This window comes from Crinia signifera, chromosome 7, assembly GCF_055691185.1.
Source record: "Crinia signifera chromosome 7, ASM5569118v1, whole genome shotgun sequence".
In the NCBI taxonomy this organism is placed as follows: Eukaryota; Metazoa; Chordata; class Amphibia; order Anura; family Myobatrachidae; genus Crinia; species Crinia signifera.
In genome coordinates this window covers 111,864,481-111,888,186 of record NC_139223.1, presented here as the reverse complement: position 1 = coordinate 111,888,186, position 23,706 = coordinate 111,864,481, and the positions used below count along the sequence as shown (strand labels likewise).

At 42.4% G+C, this 23,706-nt stretch overlaps 1 protein-coding gene across 1 annotated transcript in view; it reads left to right on the top strand.

Moving 5' to 3' along the window:
- Positions 1 to 23,706, top strand: part of CLASP1 (cytoplasmic linker associated protein 1) — a 321,194-nt gene that overhangs the window by 269,603 nt on the left and 27,885 nt on the right. The window contains exons 35-38 of the mRNA XM_083153636.1: positions 5,614 to 5,764; positions 10,833 to 11,079; positions 11,207 to 11,397; positions 11,850 to 11,978. Coding sequence (XP_083009762.1) covers positions 5,614 to 5,764; positions 10,833 to 11,079; positions 11,207 to 11,397; positions 11,850 to 11,978 — 718 coding nt within the window. The remainder of the gene's footprint in view (positions 1 to 5,613; positions 5,765 to 10,832; positions 11,080 to 11,206; positions 11,398 to 11,849; positions 11,979 to 23,706) is intronic.

Sequence of the window (23,706 nt, the reverse complement as noted above, 5' to 3'; positions counted from 1 at the left end):
TTCGTTTTGTTCGACCGCAGATCGCCAGGTGCGATTCAATGTCCCACTTTTTGATCGGCGAAAAGGGGGCGTGTCTGCATAAATGGCCGTGGATTGTTGATATTCGTCCGCGATCGCGACAATTCACTGCTGAAATCGTCAAAACGGGCGCGGATGCTTTTAAAGTCGGGCCCATTCTGTCGATCTGCCTCTTCAATGCTGTCGGGAAAGACAGCATTGAATAGGCGTTTGCCGCTATTTCTCCCGTCGTAAATAGTGGCCCAGATTGAATACCCCCCATTGTGTATATGTGTGCAATGTATTTTTTGCATAGAATATAATTTCAGCCCCACCTGGTTAGGTGTTGTGTCACTTCTTGTGTTATGTGTGTGCAGTGGCGTAGCTACGTTTTGGGCGCCCCCCCGCCGTTAGGGGAGGGGGGGCGCCCATACCCACCCCCCGGCCGCCCGTCGCCTATGTTTATCCCCTCCCCCGCAGTCTTACCTATCGCGCTGCGCTGGTCCCGGCGGCTCCGTTCTTCTGCTGGGGACCACCACAAAATGGCCGCCCCCATACAGCAGACAGTTTCAGAGAACAGTGTGCTATATGGGGGCGGCCATTTTGTGGTGGTCCTCATCAGAAGAACGGAGCCGCCGGGACCAGCGAGCTACGTAAGTCTGCGGGGGATTGGGGGGGGTGTCTATAGCACCGCAGCCCCCGGCGCCCCCACATGCACAGCGCCCCCCCCCCCCCCCCCCCCCGCGGTGGCGGGGGCTGCGGTGCTATAGTTACGCCCCTGTGTGTGTGTATATACATATATATGCACATGCACTGGAAATGGTCCAGCACTCCACTGCAATGTGCAGATATTTAACTGGCCTGGGTGCTTACCCCGAGAGTAGTTGCGCCCCCATCCAATGTATAATAGAGATCAGGCATCACTCCGGGACTTCCTTGTGCAGTAAAGGCTTTTCTTGTATCTACGCCATTTCGTATCCTGAAGATGGCCATAGTCGAAATGGCATAGATACAATAAAAGCTTTTACTGTACAAGAAAGTGCCGGAGTGACGCCTGTTCTCTATTCTATATATTTGTATATATGTCTGTGTATGTATATACCCAATAAAGTGTTGAATTGTTTCTTAACAATTTGGAGACTAATTTGGTGTGTACACGGTACAATTTGACATTCGATTTTGACTATATACTGTAGTCAAAATCGAATCGGGATTGCATATACATAGTATGGAAATAGAGCATGTTTTTAAGCTTTCTATCCTGATTCGGTACCGATGCGTGCTTCCAATCAGCTAAATTTAAAGGCCAAATAGACAGTGCACCAATGACTATATAGTTCAAATGGAATGTAGATAGCATGAATTGTATGTAAATAGTACAGAGTTAGCAAAGGTTACATAGCACTCTTAAGTCAGATAGCAAAATCTCACCGTGTGTACACACCATAAGTGATTGTTATTTGACCAGAGTACTGTTGATGGTTTATGTTGCTTGATCTGCTGGTTGTTTGCATAAAATATATTTATGTATTCAAAACATAACCCTTCTCTGGTGCTATGACTAAGCACCCTTTTAGTGTATATTAAAACACTGGGTTGCTTTCCTCATTCAGGGGCAGATTTATTAAGCTCGGTGAAGTGATAAACTGTCTGGTTTTTATTACCGTCCAATCAGCTCCTACCTGTGAAGCTACAGGCTTGGTTTGAAAAATGACAGGTAAGAGCTGATTGGCCGGTGATAAAAACCAGACAGTTTATCACTTCACCGAGCTTAATAAATCTACCAGTTCCCTGTTAGCAGGAACTGAATAGAACATATACAATATTATTGAGTTAGTTCCTTAAAACATGATATGTATATGTTTATTTGTCACTCAAGAGCTTGTAGACCTATACTTAAAGACCTTCAATAAGGTTGAATAAGAGTTCAATAAAACAAATTTAGGGGTAGATTTATTAAGCTTGGTGAAGTGATAAAGTGTCTGTTTTTTATCACCGGCCAATCAGCTCATACCTGTCATTTTTCAAACCTAGCCTGTTACTTCACTACTAAGAGTTGATTGGCCGGTGATAAAAACCAGACAATTTATCACTTCACTGAGCTTAATAAATCTACCCCTTAGTCCTTTTCAAACATGGTCATAAATGTAATATACAATATCCATCCAACAGAATTCCTTCTATCCACTTCTTATTGAGAGGAACGGGGGATAACAATCTTGCGAAAATCCCAATGCGTTCGGTCTATTGTCAAGACTTCATCAGGGGTATATCGCCAAATGGGCAATATATCATGTAAATCTACAGGTGATTAAAGGCTCCTTTGGTTCAGAATTGTAACAACCTGGTTTGCTTACAATTAATAAATGGATATCCGAATGACCATGTTCAGCTAAAAAATCGAGAGGGCAGTTATGACCCCAAAAGGTCTTCTGTGTTCCTCTCCTGCAGTGGTCAAGTCATATATATTGTTTATTTCATTGTTTGAGACTAAGGATGTCTGTTGTCCGGATGAAGGGGCGTCACCCTCGAAACTGTAGACACTGCTGACCTTTTGTTTTTTTTTGTCTATTACACAAATTATTTATATACACTTTTGTTACCATTTTTTCGAGAGTGCTGCCTGACTATATACTTATCCCAGGAAGGCACCTGTGAATTATATATATTCGCACACACAGAGATCCACAGTGTTCCCATCACATGGTCATACAGGAGGTGACACTGGGGAGTACTTCGCCTGGCTTCCCTCTCACTCACTCCATCCTTGCTCCAGGTATTCACAAGGCTACCAGGACTGTCCCCAGCTAAGTAGTCCATATACACCTGAGCTGCTGAATTGACCACTGAGGCGGGAACAGGCTCACCATGAGCTCTGCCTTCCTCTGCTATGGAGGGAATTGCCAGCAACAGCAGACCTGCGGATGTTCTGGCATCCCCCTTTTCAGAGAACAGCCTGTCGGCTTCCAATCTTCTATGTATTAATACTTTTATACTTAAGTGCATTTTTGTGAAAATTATGTTTGTATGTCTTTTGCTGTGGTACTGTGTTTGGAAATACAGGTCACTCACTATTACCCCTTTCACACCAGAGTCTCGACCGGGGTTATTGCTGTTCCCCCGGGTGAATGACCCAGCAAATGTTCATGGTCATACACAAGGCTTCCTCGCAGTCAAGGGCTGTGTAAATGGGTGATCCGGGTCATCCAACCTGGGGACCTATTTCCACCGATAGGGGGGCACATACCTCTGTACCGCAGCGCCCTGCGGTCAGCCCGGTAGTTGGGCAGGGGCCGTGTACAGCTTCCGCTGCGGTACTTTGCAGACTGCAGTGGAGGATGTGAATGGATTCCTGTGTGCGGCATCCATTTACCTCATGGATGGAGGCTGGGGGAGCACGGAGGCTGTGGCAGCCCAGCAGCTTTCCTAGGTGCTGGGCTTGCCCCAGCGTGTCGGACAGCATCACGGGGGTCCCGGCTGATAGGTTTCTCGACCCTTGGAGATGTCCTCTTCAAGTGCCAGCTCAGGGCCCGACTTCGCAGGCGTTTCCCACCCGGCATAATGCCCGGGGACGCCAGTGTAAAAGAGTACAACTGCCGGGTCGCATCCAGGTCCAAAAACCCAGGTAACCCGGCAATTCTGGTGAAAAAGTGGTATGTATATGTATGTATATATATATCGGGCCGGAGCCCGTCTTCAGGACATAAACGTTTATGTCCTGAAGACGGGCTCCGGTTCGAAACACTGTAGACTAACAGTAAACTACTATTAAACTAGTACCTGGAGTGACGCTTTTTTCCTATACTCTATATATATATATATATATATATATATATATATATATATATATATATATATATATATATATAGTATAGGAAAAAGCGTCACTCCAGGTACTAGTTTAATAGTAGTTTACTGTTAGTCTACAGTGTTTCGGGCCGGAGCCCGTCTTCAGGACATAAACGTTTATGTCCTGAAGACGGGCTCCGGCCCGAAACACTGTAGACTAACAGTAAACTACTATTGAACTAGTACCTGGAGTGACGCTTTTTCCTATACTCCTATTGACAAGCGCTGGTACAGCCAGCGATCAGCGGGCACCCGGGTCAAGGTACTCAGTGGAGCAGAGGCAGGTGAGGAGTGCCGGACCTCGAATTATATATATATATATATATGTATATATGTGTGTGTGTGTGTGTGTGATATATATATATATATGTGTGTGTGTGTGATATATATATATATATGTGTGTGTGTGTGTGTATATATATATATATGTGTATATATATATATATGTGTGTGTGTATGTATGTGTATATATATATATATATATATATGTGTGTGTGTGTGTGTGTGTACACAGTGTTTGTTTATATAAGTCTGACACTTTTAAAAGCAGTTTCTGTCGAATTTGGAAACTGTAAATACTGCTTGGGCTGTGTTGACGTAACCAGCATGTAATTACAATTTAATCGTTTTACACTTTGTATTATAGTAGGCAGATTATAAATTGGTTGAGAAGTCACAGAGTTAATAGTAGAAATATTTGTAACTTAACACAGGGGAGCTCAGGGAGGACAGAACTGCTTGTGGAGCAGAATATCTATATTCTATATATATCTACATGTAGTAGTGTGTGTATACTGTGTGTGTGTTATTTATATATATATATATATATATATATATATATATATATATATATTTCTAATATGTGTGTGTGTGTGTGTGTGTGTGTGTGTGTGTATATGTATATAGCCAGTGCGCCTCCTTATCAAGGAGTGTACACACTAGGTGATATTACCCACAATTTCGCTCCTGAGAGCCCTTTCTGAGCGATATTGTGAACAATATCATCTAGTGTCATTAGCTTCCCTAATAAAAAATTGCCCTGGTTGCCCCACATATCTACCTGTGGGCGGAAGCGGCCGGGAGCAGTGCAGGTGGGTGGCTTTGAGAGTGGCGGTCTGATTGGGAGTTGGTCCGGGAGAGTTGTGGTGCTGCTGGAGGCACGTCTGGGAGCTGGCCGGGTGGCTGGAGCAGGATTGGGGAGCAATGCAGTGAGGCTGTGGGTGGAGCGACTGTTCAGCCTGTGCAGCGTAATATGACATCACGCTGCGCAGAGCCACAGGCCAGGCATTGGGAACAGCGCCGTCTAATCCCGAAATTCCAATGCCAGTATTGAAATCCCTGCGTTTACGGTTTAAATTACTTATTGGGCTTCCTATTAATCTTAATTTTGAATTCCTGTAAGCACCATCCATCCCTACAATGGTATATTGACAAATTGAGTCCAGCATTGTTACGCAATACAGTTTTACCATTTTCTTCCAGGATGGGGAACCTTTGGCCCTCCAGGTGTTGTTGAAGTGCACATCCCAGCATGTTCTGCAAAAGTTTTAGCATGGCCACATAGCAAAAATGTAGCAAGGCATGCTGGGTTGTGTACTTCAACAACAGCTGGGGATCAAAGGTTCCCCATCCCTGATTTAATGAATTGATATGCAGTACTCACTAGACTTGTCAATTGTCTTATTTCATCATGCTTTAGCAACATAAGAGAGCCATAGTTGCTTTGTACTTGTGCCTGCTTTAAACTTTCTGATGTTTTATTTGTAGCTTGCTGGATTATGATACCGAAAACCTGAATTCTGATGAAATCTACAGCTCCCTCCGTGGTGTCACTGAAGCCATTGAGAAATTTAGCTTCCGTAGCCAAGAGGATCTTAATGAGCCGGTTAAACGGGATGGAAGGAAGGATGGTGACCTGGTAAGAGACAATAACAATGGTCACATGCCTGTAGGAATTATTTGTAATGTTGTTTCTGTGTTATACAGGATGGGGCATGGAAATGGACAATTTTAAAAACTCTGTAATTAATGAACAATTTGTATATGCCAAATGACTTAAGTGTAAAGTGAATGGGAAATGAGCATCACATGGTCACAAGACTGTAATTTTGGTAAAAGTCTTTGACATTGAAATCATGTTGTGCACCACACTGTTCTATGGATACTAATTGTAGGGGCATCACTATGCTTTGTGACACGGTCACCTGGGAAAGGGAGTAGCCTCATGCACCAAAAAGTGTGGCCTAATGGGGAGGTTTATGGCATCACAGATAGTCACCCGTTTAGATCACTAGAAATGCAGCGCTGCTCCTGGAGTGTTGCACATAGTGTTAAGGTGCCCATACATGGTGCGATGATCGCACTCGTTATGGGCTGACTTGCATCGCAATGCCTGCATTTTGCAGGCGATGCGATCAGAAGGCAGTACAAAAAGTATGTGCAGCACATACTTTTTGTACGGTGCGATGAGATGCCCACGGGAGCACGCATCGCACGGTGCAAACGCACCGTGTATGGGCACCTTAAGTTCTATTTTAGTGTCAACCTTTTGGCATGTGATATCTGGTGCGGTTCGCACTCCCATAGTGATGCCAATGCTAAGTGGCATGTTGTGTATAAGAGTATGTCTGGTAACATAATCCTTCCAAAAAGCCCCTACTCAGAAAAAAAAGAAAAAGCAGTTAACCATAAAATGTAAACTACTGTATACATAGAATCCAGACTGGAAAGTTGCTATTTATAAATTAGAAGGGAAAATCCTTAAATTCAGATGGAAACAATTGAGGAGCAAGAAGCATAGCTAGTAGTTTGAAGGCTTCTGTATGTGTTTCAAAGAAGGGGGTTGTGGGGCACTGGGTGTCCTGAGAGGGCGCCAAAAAATGGGTGGTTTTGCAGTAAGCTGCGGTTCCGTGTGTTGGGGGGGGTCAACCCAAACAGACAGAAATATTGGCAGAAAGGGGGATGTGGAACCGCGCTTTATCTAATGATATGCAACAGGTCAAGCCCATGAGTGAAACGCGTTGGTACACTGGAGCTCAGACACCCACCTTGGGACCTTCGAGCTATTTTCCTATTGTGACCGGACCAGCTTCCCCAGGACATCCCTGCAGCCGTACTTAACCAGGACTCAATTCTGCTGAACAAACAGGTTGAGCCCTATACTAACAGGGGCTCCCTGAGCTGGATGATACCATCACTCCTAAACAGTCCCTCAAACAACTATCGGCTAACCTACATGGGACCACTATAGGAAGCGCACCTAGGAACGGACACACGGACACTATCCCATTGGGTGATTATCTCTGCTCCATTTTTATGAAAACCAGTACCTATCTTTTTAAATGTATATGTTAATAAATGTGCTTTTTTAATCTTTAAAATTGTTCACCTGTTGCATATCATTAGATAAAGCGCGGTTCCACATCCCCCTTTCTGTATGTGTTTGGCCACACCAATACATTTTTTGTCAAGCTAAGTTTTGTCAGAATGTTACTATTGGGTATTTAAATGTCGAAGGACCAGTCATGATTCCCAGTGTCATAATCATGCAGCCAAATTGGCTGCTGGTATCATTTGCTCCTCTGTCTCTGAGTCAAACATTGCCCTTCACATCAATTGTGGGAGCCCCTATCAATAAAAGTGACATAATGTTGGTTCTAAAAACATAAGAAGATCATGTGCGATGCTGGCTACAGTAGAGCTGGGGATGGAGACCGAAACAGTTCTGATTTTGGGGATTTATAAATCTAAATGGTTTGACCAGCTAAACACATCCAGTTTGCAGATGATTAATGCAGGTATAAGCTGAATAAATAGTAAATTGAGCAACTGTGTATCCCCAGTCCTTTACAATAGTGAGACAGTGAGTCAAAGGAAGTGGATGTGATCTGAGCTGTGGCCACCGCAACATGCGGTGCTTAGTGTGAGTGAGCCACTAGGGCCCACAAGACCCTTGCGCTGAGCCTCTTTTATTGCCAAAAAGTCTTTGATTTTAAAATTGAGTGCAAGGCCTTCCTACAGTTTTGACTATAACTACCCAGTTTGTTTTATCAATGTTTGTAAAGTGCAAGGTAATTTGTTGTGCTATATAATAATCTGTTAATAAATATATAATAATGTGTTAAAATAAATATATAATGTGTTGAAATAAATATAAAATGTGTTTAAAACTAGGATTTTTTAGGGCAAGGGGCTGACCACCATGCAGGGCACTTAATTCAATCGGGAGGGCACATTTTATGTTCAAAATTCACATTAGAAACAATTAAAAAAACCAAAAACATATATATAAAAAAATTGCACACTGCACTAGGATTACACCCATTAAACATTGTCATACTCTGACAATATATTCTGTTGTAATTACTGATTATGGTACACACTGTAATGCATCTTACACATTATACCACACACCATAATGCCCATTATACATGATGGCATACACCATAATACCCATTACACATGATGGCACACACCGAAAGTTCTCAGCGGCATGTCAGCGCGGTATGGGGCAGTGTAAGGGGGCGCACATTGTCACACAGAAAAAGGGCAGGGGGCATTTTGTGGTTTTAAAAACGGGTAGGGTACAGCACCCTGCAAAAGAGGCTCTGAGGGAACACTAAACGTGTTAATGTTGAGACTTATCCACGGTATCTCCTTGTATGCGATATCTCTGCAACTGCTCGCCGCATCCAATATTCTTACTTGCAGCACTTGCAATCTGCAGATCCAATCCGTTGAGCCTGGATCAGAATCGGAGGTTAGGCACTTATGATTTTGGCACTGTTCACTTGATTTCTCAGCCTGATCCAGTCAAAGGGGCCCAAGTCATGGTGTATTGCCCACTTAAGACACATCAGGAGTGTTGACATGCAACACTTGTTTATCTGTGTAACTGAGTGTGTACGATGCACAGTGTGCTAGCCCGAGGGGAGTGTTTAGTTCGAATAGACCAATGTTGAAAAATATTTCTCATTAAATTGATTGTTTGTTTAATTTATGTTCGGTTTCATTTTTAAACTCTACATTATAGTACTTCATTTACTCTAGTAACCTTTTATCCTGTTTTGTGTACAATTGTGTGTGTGTGTGTGTGTGTGTGTGTATATATATATATATATATATAACAAAAGGATGACCCCACGTGCGCCCTAGTGGTGTGAGCAGCTACTCTAAAACCCCCCCTGTTAGTGGGAGGCAACAATAGAAATAGAGAAAGCAGGGAATAGAGAGCGCTATAGCCACCAACTAGAATTTCCACCAATTACAGTCAAATATAATACAGTACAATATGTAATCTTAAAACCAGAGTGCTTTTATTAAAGTTTCAAGAATCACATCTGGAGATGGTATCCATTTCGGAAATATAATGTCAGTAACCCGACGCGTTTCGTCTTTAAAAAGACTTCATCAGGGGTTTAACTAGATTTGAAATTATAACGCTTGTACCGGCGTGTAATTTCTTCAGTACTTCGTAAGTTGTTATAACAATCCCCTCAATGGGGTATCAAAAGAAACGTATATATTGGCGCGTATTTTCCTCAATGGTAAGGAGGGCTGCAATGACCTTCCCCTCAAATGTAGAACGCTCCTAGTATCAAATTGTCCCTATATAGGGTCTAGGGGTACGAGTTGTATCAATGGCCTTCTCCAAACAATTTATTAGGGCACAGACAAATATTATTAATGGGGAGTTTGTCCCATTCAAAGCGGCTGTCAGCAATGTAGGTCCAGTATGGTTAGTCCTGATCCAACCGAACAGGTCTAAAATATCTACTTATCTGCTGATTTAAATGCATATAAGAGACAGCAAAAAAAAATGAAGGTCCAATCACAGTTCAATTTCTGATCCGTGTGGAGCGTACAGGACTGAACTGTCTGCAGACAGTTCAGTCCTGTACGCTCCACACGGATCAGAAATTGAACTGTGATTGGACCTTCATTTTTTTTGCTGTCTCTTATATGCATTTAAATCAGCAGATAAGTAGATATTTTAGACCTGTTCGGTTGGATCAGGACTAACCATACTGGACCTACATTGCTGACAGCCGCTTTGAATGGGACAAACTCCCCATTAATAATATTTGTCTGTGCCCTAATAAATTGTTTGGAGAAGGCCATTGATACAACTCGTACCCCTAGACCCTATATAGGGACAATTTGATACTAGGAGCGTTCTACATTTGAGGGGAAGGTCATTGCAGCCCTCCTTACCATTGAGGAAAATACGCGCCAATATATACGTTTCTTTTGATACCCCATTGAGGGGATTGTTATAACAACTTACGAAGTACTGAAGAAATTACACGCCGGTACAAGCGTTATAATTTCAAATCTAGTTAAACCCCTGATGAAGTCTTTTTAAAGACGAAACGCGTCGGGTTACTGACATTATATTTCCGAAATGGATACCATCTCCAGATGTGATTCTTGAAACTTTAATAAAAGCACTCTGGTTTTAAGATTACATATTGTACTGTATTATATTTGACTGTAATTGGTGGAAATTCTAGTTGGTGGCTATAGCGCTCTCTATTCCCTGCTTTCTCTCTCTATATATATATATATATATATATATATATATATATATATATATATATATATATATATATATATATATATATATATATATATATATATATATACATTTTATGACCCTATCTATATATATTATATATATTTTTTTTAAAAATTGCCAGTCATAATGGTAGATCATAACCATAATGTTTGTGATGGAGGCTGTGCATGGTGAAAGAAACAACACTTGACTTGCTGCCACAAGTGGCATCTAGTGGCTGCCCCCACACAAAATCCTCCCTCATAGAAGTTAAGAGCAGCATTATCCTTTTATTGTATAGGATACTAATAATAACTTAATGCAAGCATGTTTAAGTGGTATGCTTATGGTTTGCTGGAAATGCAAGTCATTTAGTGAGAATCTTTAAGGTTTACCATAGCATATTTCTTAATAAATGCTTTTTTCATAGGTCTCTCGTGAGGCTGGAATGGCATCTCCTGTGAGTGACCTCCGTGGAGGTTCTGACGTCGTAGAAGGAGGACGGATGGCATTAGATAACAAGACTTCATTGCTAAATACTCAACCACCTCGTGCTTTCAGTGGGCCACGAGGACGAGAGTACAACCCTTACCCATACTCTGACTCGATAAATAGCTATGACAAAACTGCTCTGAAGGAAGCTGTCTTTGATGATGATATGGACCAGCTGCGTGATGGTTTGTTACCCCACAAATTTTATTTTTCTGTTACCTTTCAAAATTGAACACATTCTGTTATAAATAGATATATACACCTTGCTTTTCCTTTAATATATTTTAAATGCCATGCTCATGTGCCTTACAGTTGCCATTGACCACTCTGATCTGGTTGCTGACCTTTTGAAGGAACTATCCAATCATAATGAACGGGTGGAGGAGAGAAAAGGAGCCCTTTGTGAGCTACTGAAGATAACACGAGAAGACAACCTTGGAGTTTGGGAGGAACACTTCAAAACTATCCTCCTCCTCTTGCTTGAAACTCTGGGAGACAAGGATGTAAGAACTTTCTCTATTTCTCTATCCAACACAAACTACATTCACAAATGAGATTTCACAGTGAAAGAATGGGTGTGATCATGTTCATGAAAGTTGCTGGAGACATTCTCAAATACCTGTAGGGGGTGGGGGAATTAATCTTGGATTAAATATTCTAATTTGAAAGCAGTAGGTTGCACTCATATTTAATGATAAATATCTGGTATGGGATTTTCTTCTACTTTATCTTTTTTAGAAACAGTATTAGTGGTTCTTTTGTTTGACAGCTTGTATTTAGGTTTAGTGGTCTTTTAAGGTCATATTTCATATAAAATCTTAAATATTTGTGGGTTGCTCTTATGCAAATCTTCTAAACTTACTGTATGTTTAGAAGATTTGAGATGATTTGAGCAATGTGTGGTGATATTTTGCTTTGAGAACTAGTAGTTATTGTCAGTATCTTTTTTCCCCAGCATGCAATTCGAGCCTTGGCATTAAGAGTACTGCGAGAAATTTTGCGGAACCAACCAGCCAGATTTAAAAATTATGCTGAGCTCACGATCATGAAGACACTTGAGGCTCACAAGGATTCCCACAAAGAGGTAAATTGGCTCTTTTCAATGTGTACATTAACCAAGTCTCTTCAGGGAAGGGCAGGTTATTAGGGGACATAAGAGCATTTGTACCTCGGCCACTGTTTTATAGGTGATAAGAGCATTTAATGAATAAAGAAGGGGCAGCACAATCACTGTACATTACCTTTATGGCTGGTTTGCTTATATCTCAATACCCCAGTAGTAGTAACTCAAAGTTTCAGGACAGAAATACATACATGGCTGCCATGTATTCCTCGGTTATGACCTGCTTGTAGTTTCACTGTATTCCAATCTCCATCGAAAAAGGTCCCAACTTTCCCAATCCTTTGCTCAACACAGAGTGATATATAGAAAACACACCTACCATAAACTTAACCCAAAGAGATATCTTTAGTATAAAGTGCTGGTTATCAATCAGGTTTTCAGCTTATCTGGCATTACCCGAGTCTCCAAGCATAAAACATTTGTGAAAACGAATGACACTGTAAATTGTAGTAAATTTTAAATGGTGAAATGTATTACTAAAAAAACGTAAAAATATTGCTCAGAATATATCAGTGCAAATATACTGTAGCTTATATGAGTTTAGAGGACATGAACACACGCTCACTCACATACATTAAGGAGAACTGCCTCCCTTTTTCAGTTTATCTATAAATGGTTTCAATTATTTATCTATTCATTGACCTGACTCTATTCTTGAGTTATGCAGATCCTAAACATTCACTTAAAAGGTTTCCTTTGTGTAATGTATTAACCTCTACACCCTTTTCAGTTTCCCTCCATTTCTATTGGACATGGATGCTTTGTCATCCAGGTGAAGAGTCAGGGTGGTGGTTCAATTGCCTGATAGTATTGAAGGAGACATTCTGTTCTGCTTCTGCGGTGACACCTCCTCAGTATATTACATCTGTCATTTGACTTCTTGCCAGGACCAGATTCTAGTGATTCTGTGCCATCCTAGGCTGTAATTTTTTGCGTGCACAAACATGAGTGCACTCCCCATCTAGCTATTAAATGGAACAAAATGATACAGAGTCGCCATCTTACATTTTAGAAAAGTTATTACAAGTCTGTTAGTCGTCTTTTTAACCTTTGACAATTTCACATATGAGTTCCTATTGAGGGAAATTCTTGTGTGACGTAAAAAGGATCCTGTCATGCCACACAAGAAATCAAGCCATTTTGCGTAAGACACGTGTGGTATGCAGGAAATATGTACCTCATTTTGATCTTATTTATGGGTTCACTACACAAAATGTTTCTCAGCTTTTACCTTGGTTAACTTGACATAAATACAGTTGTTATGCTAGATAAAAAAAAATTGTGGATCCCAAATTGTGGTCCTACTATACCATTTCTGGTTCCCATCACATATGGGGGTGAAGTAAGGTAGTAGCTTGGGCAGCTAACAGTTGGGGTAGAGCTGATGGGGACTAAGGGTAGGTAGTACTGGGGGGGGGGGATAGGGAGAGGGTAAGTTCAGGTAGCACTAGGGTGCCATGAGGGAGTTATGGGCTGGCAATACCAGGGGTGGGGGTAAGTGTAGATTGCAGCTTGGGTATTACTGGGGGGCAAGGTGGGGATTACTGACAGGCAGTACCTGCGGGTAGGGAGGGGTAAGTGTAAATAGCAGTTAAGGCATCACTCTATATGTATATGTGGTACATGATCACTTGGCCTGGCTGTGGTAATTTCTTTGGTCTGGTTATTGTTAGTCATATTGCTGCCTCAGTAGACTCTCTCTGCACATGCTGTACACTATTCCCCTTTGTCTGAACTGCTGTGTCCCAAGGGCTGTATAGCCATTGATGTCAGCTTACTTTTTTTTTTTTATTCAGTAGTTTTTATTGATTTTTCAACAGAACCCGATACCCAAACAGATAGACAAATCAATATGCATGTATGCATGTAGTATACAGCAAGTGAGTGGCATAGTACATCACAAAGAATGATAAGCATCATACATTGGTTACAGGATATATAAAGCACTTTCTGCGTACGATACTATATCAGGAATACCCAAAGGTGCCATTCGGGTAAATATCTAGTATAGTGAAACAGGAGTATATGGTAGAGATGTATCTAAGTATAATGCACCAAGTCTCCCATTGCAAGTTGTAGAGAAAATATCTGCATACCAACTCGGAGGAAAATGGCAAAAAAGATATATTGACATTGAAGTGTCAAACAAGCAATAAAAATATAAATAATATGAAAAAAAAAAAAAAAAAAACCCCAAAACAAACCTACCACATAACCCCCCACCCTGTACAACCCACCCCCAACTTAGGCGTACTTGGATCCCATAACCTAAACCTACCCCTTCCCCACTAATTATCTATTGCGGACTATAGAAAGGAAGTAGATTAGTGGCCCTTAGCTAAAATAAAGTGAAAGTTACATTAATAGGATGTGGACATTATTATGTTAGCTAAACTATGCCAAAAATAATCTAACCTACCCCTCTCACCCTACCCATCCACCCACTAATTCTATCTTAACTATACCCCCCCCCCCCCCCCCCCCCCCCCCCCCCCCCAACTGAAGGATGACTGCTGTATGGACCTAATGGGGCAGTGAACTTGTGGTAACGTAATATCTCAAAAACAACCTTTTCTTCCCGTCAAAAAAAAAAAAAATAGGAAACAGGTAAAAAGGGATGTCATTATACCAGCAGACATTTAGCAGCGGATGGACTGAAAGTTAAGAGACAAATATAAAATCAGAGCAACAAGCACAGGAGCTGTAAATATTTAGTCTGGCCAGGCCCTCTTCTCATGCAGCGCCATATAAGTAGCAATTTGTCCATCATTCAATGTAGATCTCACATACAGCAGCCTGCAGTACTGGGATAAACGTTCCAAGGCCATCCCATCCAGCCAGGGATATTGAAACACATAGAGGAAGCAGGCAGCGAGGGAGTTATTTATCAGCAGCACAGCCACTGGAGCCATAGGACGGATCTTTGTAAAGTCCCCAATATTAGGAGTTGATACCATAGTAGAGACAGCCAGGGGCGGCTCTTTCTGGCAGGATAGAACCAGAGAGGGCACAGATGCAGGTGACACATCAGTCACAGCTGCAGGGTTTGTAGAAGTAATGTGTACATCTCCAAGTTTAGCAAGAATCCTCTGTGTAGAGGCACTAATGGCCTCAAGGATTAGGTACAAAGGTCCAGACATCCCTGATGTATTTTAACCAAGATACAGTTCAGACAGATAGTAAAGGCTAGATTGCGGTGGCTAGCACACCACAACCATGGAGTATACGGATAAATGGCTGTCTGAAGCAGCCCAATGTACACAAAACTATTGGCAGGAGTGTTCAATGCTGCAATGATCTGCAGGGAGGCACAATAATCATGGCCGTCCAATATGTAGTCTGGAGCAGTCTGGTCTAGTGTAGTCTAGAGCAGGAGTGTAGTACCTGAATTCGAGGGTATGGTGCACTCTTCATGTACAAATTGACCTCGGCCCAGCTGCTTGATAAGTGCAGCTATACAGTTGCAGGAGATAGGGGATACAGACAGTGTTGCCAACTCCCACTCAAGATGGATTCCAGTAATTGCCCCCGCTGTTGCAGCCTCCAGGCCCCAAGCAGATGGAGGAAGGAAGGATCCAAGATGGCGCCCGGTGCTCAGGGGCGGCCACACTGACAGGACAGGGCACCGGTGCTATTGCCCTCTGGAGTTAAGCATATGCCGCTGTAGAGATCCCAGGAGGTCCGGCCCCGCAGATTGAACATCAGCTACCTCCGCAGCAGTCGCCAGACAGAGCCGCAGCCGCCGACGGGAGGATTTCAAGATGGCGCCCGGGAGTTCAGCGCACGGAGGGCCCGACCAGCCAAATCAGCCCACAGAAGCCGCACAAAGAAGCAGTCGGCGGTGCAGGGCGTGCAGGAGATGCTCCGAAGGTTGAGTGGAGAGGGGTGGAGGATCACCGGACCCAGGGACAGGAGATTCAGGCAGGATATCAGCGGAGCTCCCTGGGCACACGTCCTCCTACTTGAGTTGCCAAGCCACGCCCCGATGTCAGCTTACTTATTAACAGTCTGCTCAAGAAAACTGCTGAAGCCTGAATTAATGGCCGCATTGTACTTTACAGGAAATTAACCCTTTGTATTTGTTAGTATGTTTAACCATTAATTTTAATATTTGTTTATACTCACTAATATTCACTTTTCTTTTTTTTGTTGATTATTCCTCATACCATAGAGGACAATAGTGAGTATAGACCCTGCAGGTGGAGATATTCTGCAAGGACCAGATATTTTCTAGCTTTCAAAATACTTGATCCAAGAGCTGCAAGCCTTGGGGTGAACCAGACATTCATCCACCAAGCCAATGGACAAGCCTGCTGTATGACATGATTCAATCTTTATTGATAAGGGGCAATTACCTGCCATTAAACCTTTCACAGGTGGTGGACGGCTCGAGAGAGCCAACTTCCAATCCCAGTTCTGGAACACAGAGTGGTCTTTGGAGCTCTGTCTTGCTTTTATGTTCCTCCAGTATTATCCAGTCAAGGTACAGTCCAACAGCATGGAGATGGTCACCTACTTAAATCATCATGGGGTCACTTGCAGTCTGGGCACCCTAGTCGCTGGGCTGAGCATCATATTCAGTCTTCATTCTCCGTCCCCCAAAAGACTTTCAGCTTCTTGTTTGTTGCTTGGACTTGCTGAGCATTCACTTGATGTCTCCACAACCACAAGCTGCCATGGTACTGCTCACACATCAGGAATCTGACAGCTCTTCTGGTGGATGCCTTGGTTGTTCTGTGGGCAGAATCTCTCATGTACATCAGCCCCTCGATAATTCCACAGGTTCTGGTTTTGCCTGCCTTTCAAGTCGTAATAAGTCTCCTTGGATGTCGAGGGTGGGGCCCCCTACATTTATGGAAGTTGGAGTTCCTTTTGTGTACAGTTGGCTTCTTTTGACCACCCACCATGCATATGCCGTGACGGTCCTCCCTAACCTGGCCATGATGATGGCTCATTCCATGAGGTCGGAGGGAACTTCTTGGGCAGTTCGTCATTGTGCCTCTGCAGAGCAGCTTTGTAAGGCTGCCCCATGGTCCTCAGCCATTACATTTCTAAAAATCTATGTCTTCGACATAGTCTTTTGACCACCACCATCCCCAACGCCAGGATATCATATGTATCCCATTCAGACATGTCTGTTGTCCACATGTGCACATTATTTCACAATATATTGTCTATTTGCTTGAATGGCCAATACACAAATTGACCCAGCATACAGATTAACTCACCTGTACGTAATCAAAGTAATCCAGAGCACATGACCAAATAATGGTGCTTTTTTTTTTACCAAATCAGCAGGATCTCATACCCTACCATCCACTAGGGCGTGGAGGGAGAATATAATATATGGTGAGCACAGCAGTACACTGATACGGTGTCCATGTCGACTTATGTCATAATTCTATTGTCGACTTAGTGCATGTCAAACTTCTGGTCCTGTCTGCCATGACCCATACCCTTTTAAACAAGCCACTGCTGCACTGATAAAAGATGAGCTCCCAACAGACACACCAATGAGTAAATATGCACCCTGCTACAAGAACCAGCCAATTCTTGGTTTTTACTCACCATCAACTAAGGATGCCTATCCCGGGATCTGTGGGATCATTCTATTTAGGGAATTTTTGGCCGGGATGTGAATCCCGGGATTAGAGTCTCCAATCTCTAGATTTAGGGAATTTATGGCCAGGATTTGGGATTGAAATGTGCATTTGATCCCTTTATGTCAGGCATAAAGGGGCATAAAGGGTTGTGCAGCTGCACAGCGTGGTGTTAGAGTTCTGTCCGCCTGCTAAAGGACAGCTTCATAGCAATTCCCAGTGCGGCATCAGGAGGCGAATCCCAGATTAACCTTTTTTAAGTCCTAAATCCCAGGATTGGCCTCACTACCATGAACTACTTCAGATATATTTTGGAGTGGTATCCCTAATACATACACTATATAAGCACCTTCCTGCGGTGTGTGGAACCAATTCTGTGTGTTTAGGGACAGCTAAAACATTTCGTTTTTTCGATGTGAACTTTCAAAGGTTGTGAAATAGCATATTTCTTTGATTGTTTATGCAACAGCACAATAAATCTCCGCTCTCTGGAGTCTTCATCTTTCAAGGGGTGGGGGACATTTGTATTGTATATAGTGTGGGTTAATATTTACTGATACATTCCTGTCAGGCAGTCACTGGGAACTAATGGAAAAAACCCAGAATGTATTACCCTATTATACCTAATGTGCTTGTGGAAAAATATATAACCAGTCATTTGGGAACTGTTAAATGTATCAAATTACCAAACTCTGTCTGTCATGTTTAATATTGCTGTCTTTGGGAATATGTTAATTCTCAGCAAGTTGTAGATCCCATATTTTCGCCAAGTGCAGTGGTTATACATGGTGAGGCAAAAAAACTCCCAGATTGTAAAGGGTAACACAAAAGACATGGTAAATACTAGTCAGAATTTGACAGCTTATTCTGATTTGCAATTTGAATAGCATTTATTACCGTATGCCTTTTTTTTTTGTTAATCTTGTTAATATTTTTGGAGGGGTTTTTTTTTTGTTTTATTTTGTGCTGTTTATTCTTACGATATTTTGGTTTCACAATTGTACATAGTACTGATTTTATTTGTTTGTATGCTGCATATAGTATTGTCCTGAGCTTACTAATTATACTGGTTGTGCACATGCTGTTCTCTCGTCTGAATTTCCTCATTACCAAGGACTAGTGTAGTTGGCAGACTCTCCTAGGACAGGGCCTGGCCACAGTTGTTTTTTTCCAATGTTGGCCTGTAAAAATGAATGACTGTATCGTCCACAAATTATAATACGAGTTTAAACATATTGCATTCATTAGTTTGCTGTTAAGAAACCACACTAAATAATCACCTTAATGAGCTGCCTTAAGTATTCAGCAATCCTGTGATCGTTTAAACACCAACAGCTGTGCCCCAAAGTCAAGGATTTTTGAGTTCTAGGTTCACAACTTTATAAACTATTCTATACTTTTCCAGTCCACATGCTTTTTATACTACTATCACGTTGCAAATCTGGTCGGACCCGTGATATTGAATCTGGGTCAGGCCTTTTCCTTCTTTAACCAGGGTGGAATTGCTGGGTTGCTTGACCCAGGTTATTGACTTTCACACTGTACCTCCACTCTGGATGACACGGCAATATCTGTTTACTTGTGCAATGTGAAAGACATATTGGAGCATTGTGTTATCAGTGAGCATTGGGGGCGCCCTATGCTAGCTGTGGGGATAGAGATACAGTAGTGTTTAAACATTGGGGACTTTTTTTATTAAAAAAATATATAGTTTTTGGGCAAGTTTAACAAACTGAATTAGTATAGAAAGCCCAATATAGTGTTTGAGTCTGATTTATAGATCCGTCCAAATGCTGTCAGGATACAGCACTCCTTTGTGGCATCTGTATTACCCTAGCATGTTAAACTTATAGTTTACCTTCCTTATTTAAATGTATTTAGCTTTATTAACTCTTCAAGCCTGGAGATCCTTAAGCGGCCTTGGCACAGCTTCTCAATAGTAGGGAGGAGGAATTTCTGATCACCTGCCAGTAGTTGAGTCTGATGCTTCAGGTGATATTCTGCTCACTCTTGCTACAGCTTGACTATCACAGCAATAACTCTAATTTCATTCTAATGTTGCTTTCTCTTAAACTGTTCTGCGCATGCCTCAAGTTGAAATTTGTCACAGCTCCTTCTAATTGCCTGATGGAACCTGTACTGCCATTCGATACACAGTAGAACTGAACAGAACCCCTAGGTACACATCTAAAGGTGCCCATACACGTCATGCACTGGATAAGATGAAGTCTTTGATTTTATTTTTGTAGTAGGTACACCGCTTACCAGGTAATCAGCATAAGCCCGGAATGTTTCAGCATTGCAGCATACAGGTGTCGCAGCATAATGCAAACTCTGTAGAAAGTTCCAGTGGTCCCTACTGTACCACACCCCGGCCTATCACTTGGGCAGCTATTCCACCATCAAGAGCAATGACCCTCTTCCCTGGAAACCTTTATATTAGGAGAGCACAGATGCTGCTAATCAGCCAAACTCTGAACAGATCAGTTTGCTTTACAACCTTGACCGAAACATTATTGTAAAGTAACGGAGCCTCCATGTGTCATTATTAATAAGTCCTGTGAGTGCCGCCGCATGCATGTGATCTATAGAGTCTTACACTTTGGAAGGCACCTGGGCAAACCTACAGGAGTATCAGTGGAGATGCCAGCCATTGCCTTGTGCAGCAAAGTACTTTCAAAGTCCAAAAAAGACTTCTGTTGGTAGGATAATTGGCTTGATAAAGGGGCTCTGCCCCGAAACGTTGCCACATGCACTATTAAACCTCTGTTTTGGTTTGGATACACCACATCTGAGTGCCGCCCGTTTTGTTACTTTATACTTGTGCAGGAAAATTCCTGCTCTCAGGAATGCACCAGGGAAGCATACTGTATTGCAGCATTAGGGAGAGCTGATGACGATGTTCTGAAATACATCGAAAACGTTTGATCACAGCCATACCTGCGTCTGACTGTTTATTTCAAGACTCCGAGTGCCACTATCTTCCAAAGTATATATATAGATAGATAGAGAGAGAAATAAAACTTACCACCCAGGTCCCCATCCGTCCGTCTGCCCGGGACGCCAGGCACTGCCTCCCCGTCCAGTGACGTCTGTTTCCATCGGAAGCACGTCCCGCTCTGCCGGCTGGTTCCCTAGGCAACAGACCAGTGTACACTACGTAGAAAATAAATACAATTACTAAAAACATGTGACAATTAAAAACATTCAATAAAAAATTACAGTGCTAATAAAATCTGTACAATCATAACGTGATCACTTTCAATAAGACCACAGGTCTAAAGAACTGTGGATATATTAAGACGACAAAGTGCCGACTGTGCTTTTTCTTTCAATGGTCCTGGTGACACAGCTCAACATTGGGATGTAGGAGGGTCCGTAGGAGCCAGGCACCTATCCTAAAGCTTTTGGAGGGTAGGCTCCTCCCTTCTGCATCCCAGACTCCTCAGTTCGTGTTAGGTGCCCACTGGAGTGGGTGCTATTCTAAAGGGCTGCCGGAGCAGCCGAAGGATTAGAGTTAGTTAGGAGTTTTTTATTAACTTTTACACTAGCTAGGTAGGCACAGTGTGAGGTTTCTCACTGAATCCTCACACTGACAGCGCAACAGGAGCTGACAGAAGCGCGTCCTGTCAGCTCACTGTGCACAGGGGAGATGCTGTCTGGTCTCCCTGTGCAGTGCTTACAGCTTCTATTAAGAAGCTGCCTGGGCTCCAGAGCGCTCTGAAACCGGCTTCACGCTAGGTGGAGATCATGGGGGACAGGCGCTCCGTGATGGCGGCGGCCATTTTCTGCGGAGCTTACACACTGAGCTCCTATATGAGAGGACAGCAGTGTGTTACAGGCATGTTCCAAGTTGTCCCCAGCAGAGGGGGAGACACTGGAACTTGGAGATCCTGCAATGGGAGCGGCTGTCTGGGGGTGGTTGGCGCCAAAAGCCACGGACCCCGCAGCAGCAGGGACTTGGTCTCTTCCCTCACTCTGTTTTGGCGCCATTCGGAACGCTTGCAGCGGAGCTGAGCTGGCTGACAGATCCTGGCAGAGTGATTGGATTTCCTGGGCATCGTTTCCCCACTTCTGAAGGCCTCAGACAGATACAGTAAGTGACTGAGTACATTGGGTCTGTATAAAACGCCTGTACAGTGTGCGCTGTGACTGTGTTAATTGTAGAACATCATGTCTGAGCTACAGTCTGTGGCTTTGGGGGAGGGAGCCCTTAATGCATTGAGCGCTTGCAGTGTTTGTACACTGAATTTTGTCCCTGAGCAGATGGCCAAGGGGGGCTTGTGTATTACTTGCGCTGCTGTGAAACCCATGGGGAGTGAACCCCAGAGGGTAGAGCAATCGGAACCTGCGTGGGCCAGTGCCCTGGGCAGGTCTGTTAATGCCATAGTGCAATTGCTGGACAGACAGAGTGATGTGTTGGTAGCTTCCCCGAGACCTATGTCATCATCTCAGCAGTCCTATGGCTCCTTGCCTCTGACCCAGGCAGATCCTGGCTTCTTACAGGTCATGCAGGATACTGCTAAGGGGATCAGCAGGTTTAATGATTTGTTAGGCAGACCAACAGTGCAGGTTTTAGTGATATCCAGGCTTCAGCACAGTTGGTTTAATCAGAATCACTCAGGTACTAATTAAGTAACCTGTGCTCAAGCCTGGATATCACTAAAACCTGCACTGTTGGTGTGCCTTGAGGATCGTGGTTGGGAATGCCTGCTCTATATATATATATCACTTACATATCACTTGCTTGGAGACCCCGAAACGTTGATGTGAATAAAGCTTTTTTGCTTCACTTATTTAATTGTGGATTACAAGTCTCTAAATGCCGCTTGCAATACTCTATATTGTCTGTATTTGTGTATTTGGCGGCACGCTGCCCAACTTACTATATATATATATGTGTGTGTGTGTGTGTGTGTGTATGTATGTGTATATATATATGTGTATATATATATATATATATATATATATATATATATATATATATGTATATATATATATATGTAGTATTAAGAAGCCAGTAACATCCAGTAGTTTTTTGAAAAAGTATCAAAAAAGGTTTTTTAATGGCATATAAAGTGCAAATGTGACAGACATGACAAAAAAAGTCAAAACATCAATGCAGGGATGAGATGGTATACTTAGCAAAAAATTCAATCAGAAAAAGAAGCCATCGCAGCATCCCTGAATGCGGTCATGAATAGGTATGACCGCATTCAGGGATGCTGCGATGGCTTCTTATTCTGACTTAATTTTTTGCTAAGTATACCATCTCATCCCTGCATTGATGTTTTGACTTTTTTTGTCATGTCTGTCACATTTGCACTTTATATGCCATTAAAAAACCTTTTTTGATACTTTTTCAAAAAACTACTGGATGTTGCTGGCTTCTTAATACTACATGTATTATCACATTTATGAGCCTGGCACTCCGAAAATTGCACCATTTGGGTGTGCGTGCTGGTCTCAGGATCCATTATGTGTATATATATATATATATATATATATATATATATATATATATATATATATATATATAGACAAAGAGGGAGCGATTCGGCACTCTATCCTCCAATAGCAACTACCCCCGGGTGCCGACAACAATATAAGTAGAGAATTCAAGTAAGACGCGTCACTCCAAGGGGAATTTTCATCCGTTGTAATGAAACAAAATGCAGGTGCACAGGTACAAATAAGCCAACGTTTCAATTAGAGATGTGCGGCGGCCACTTTTTCGGGTTTTGGATCTGGATCTCCCTTCGTGTTTTGGATCTGGATTGGTTTTGGCAAAACCACCCTTGTGGGTTTTGGTTTTGGATCTGGATTTTTATGAAAAAATGCTAAAAATGGCTAAAATAACAGAATTTAGGCCTGTTTTTGCCCCTAAAGTATTATTAACCTCAATAACATTAGTTTCCACTCATTTCTAGTCAATTTTGATCACTTCACAGCTTACAAAATTGTTTTAATTTACTGTAGTACATACATGTGGACCTTACACTTCCAACCTGGCACATCTTGGAAGCAGAACGGCACAGCAGGGGCAGACAGGGTGGCAGTTTAATAAACTATCCCAAAAAAAAGAGAAA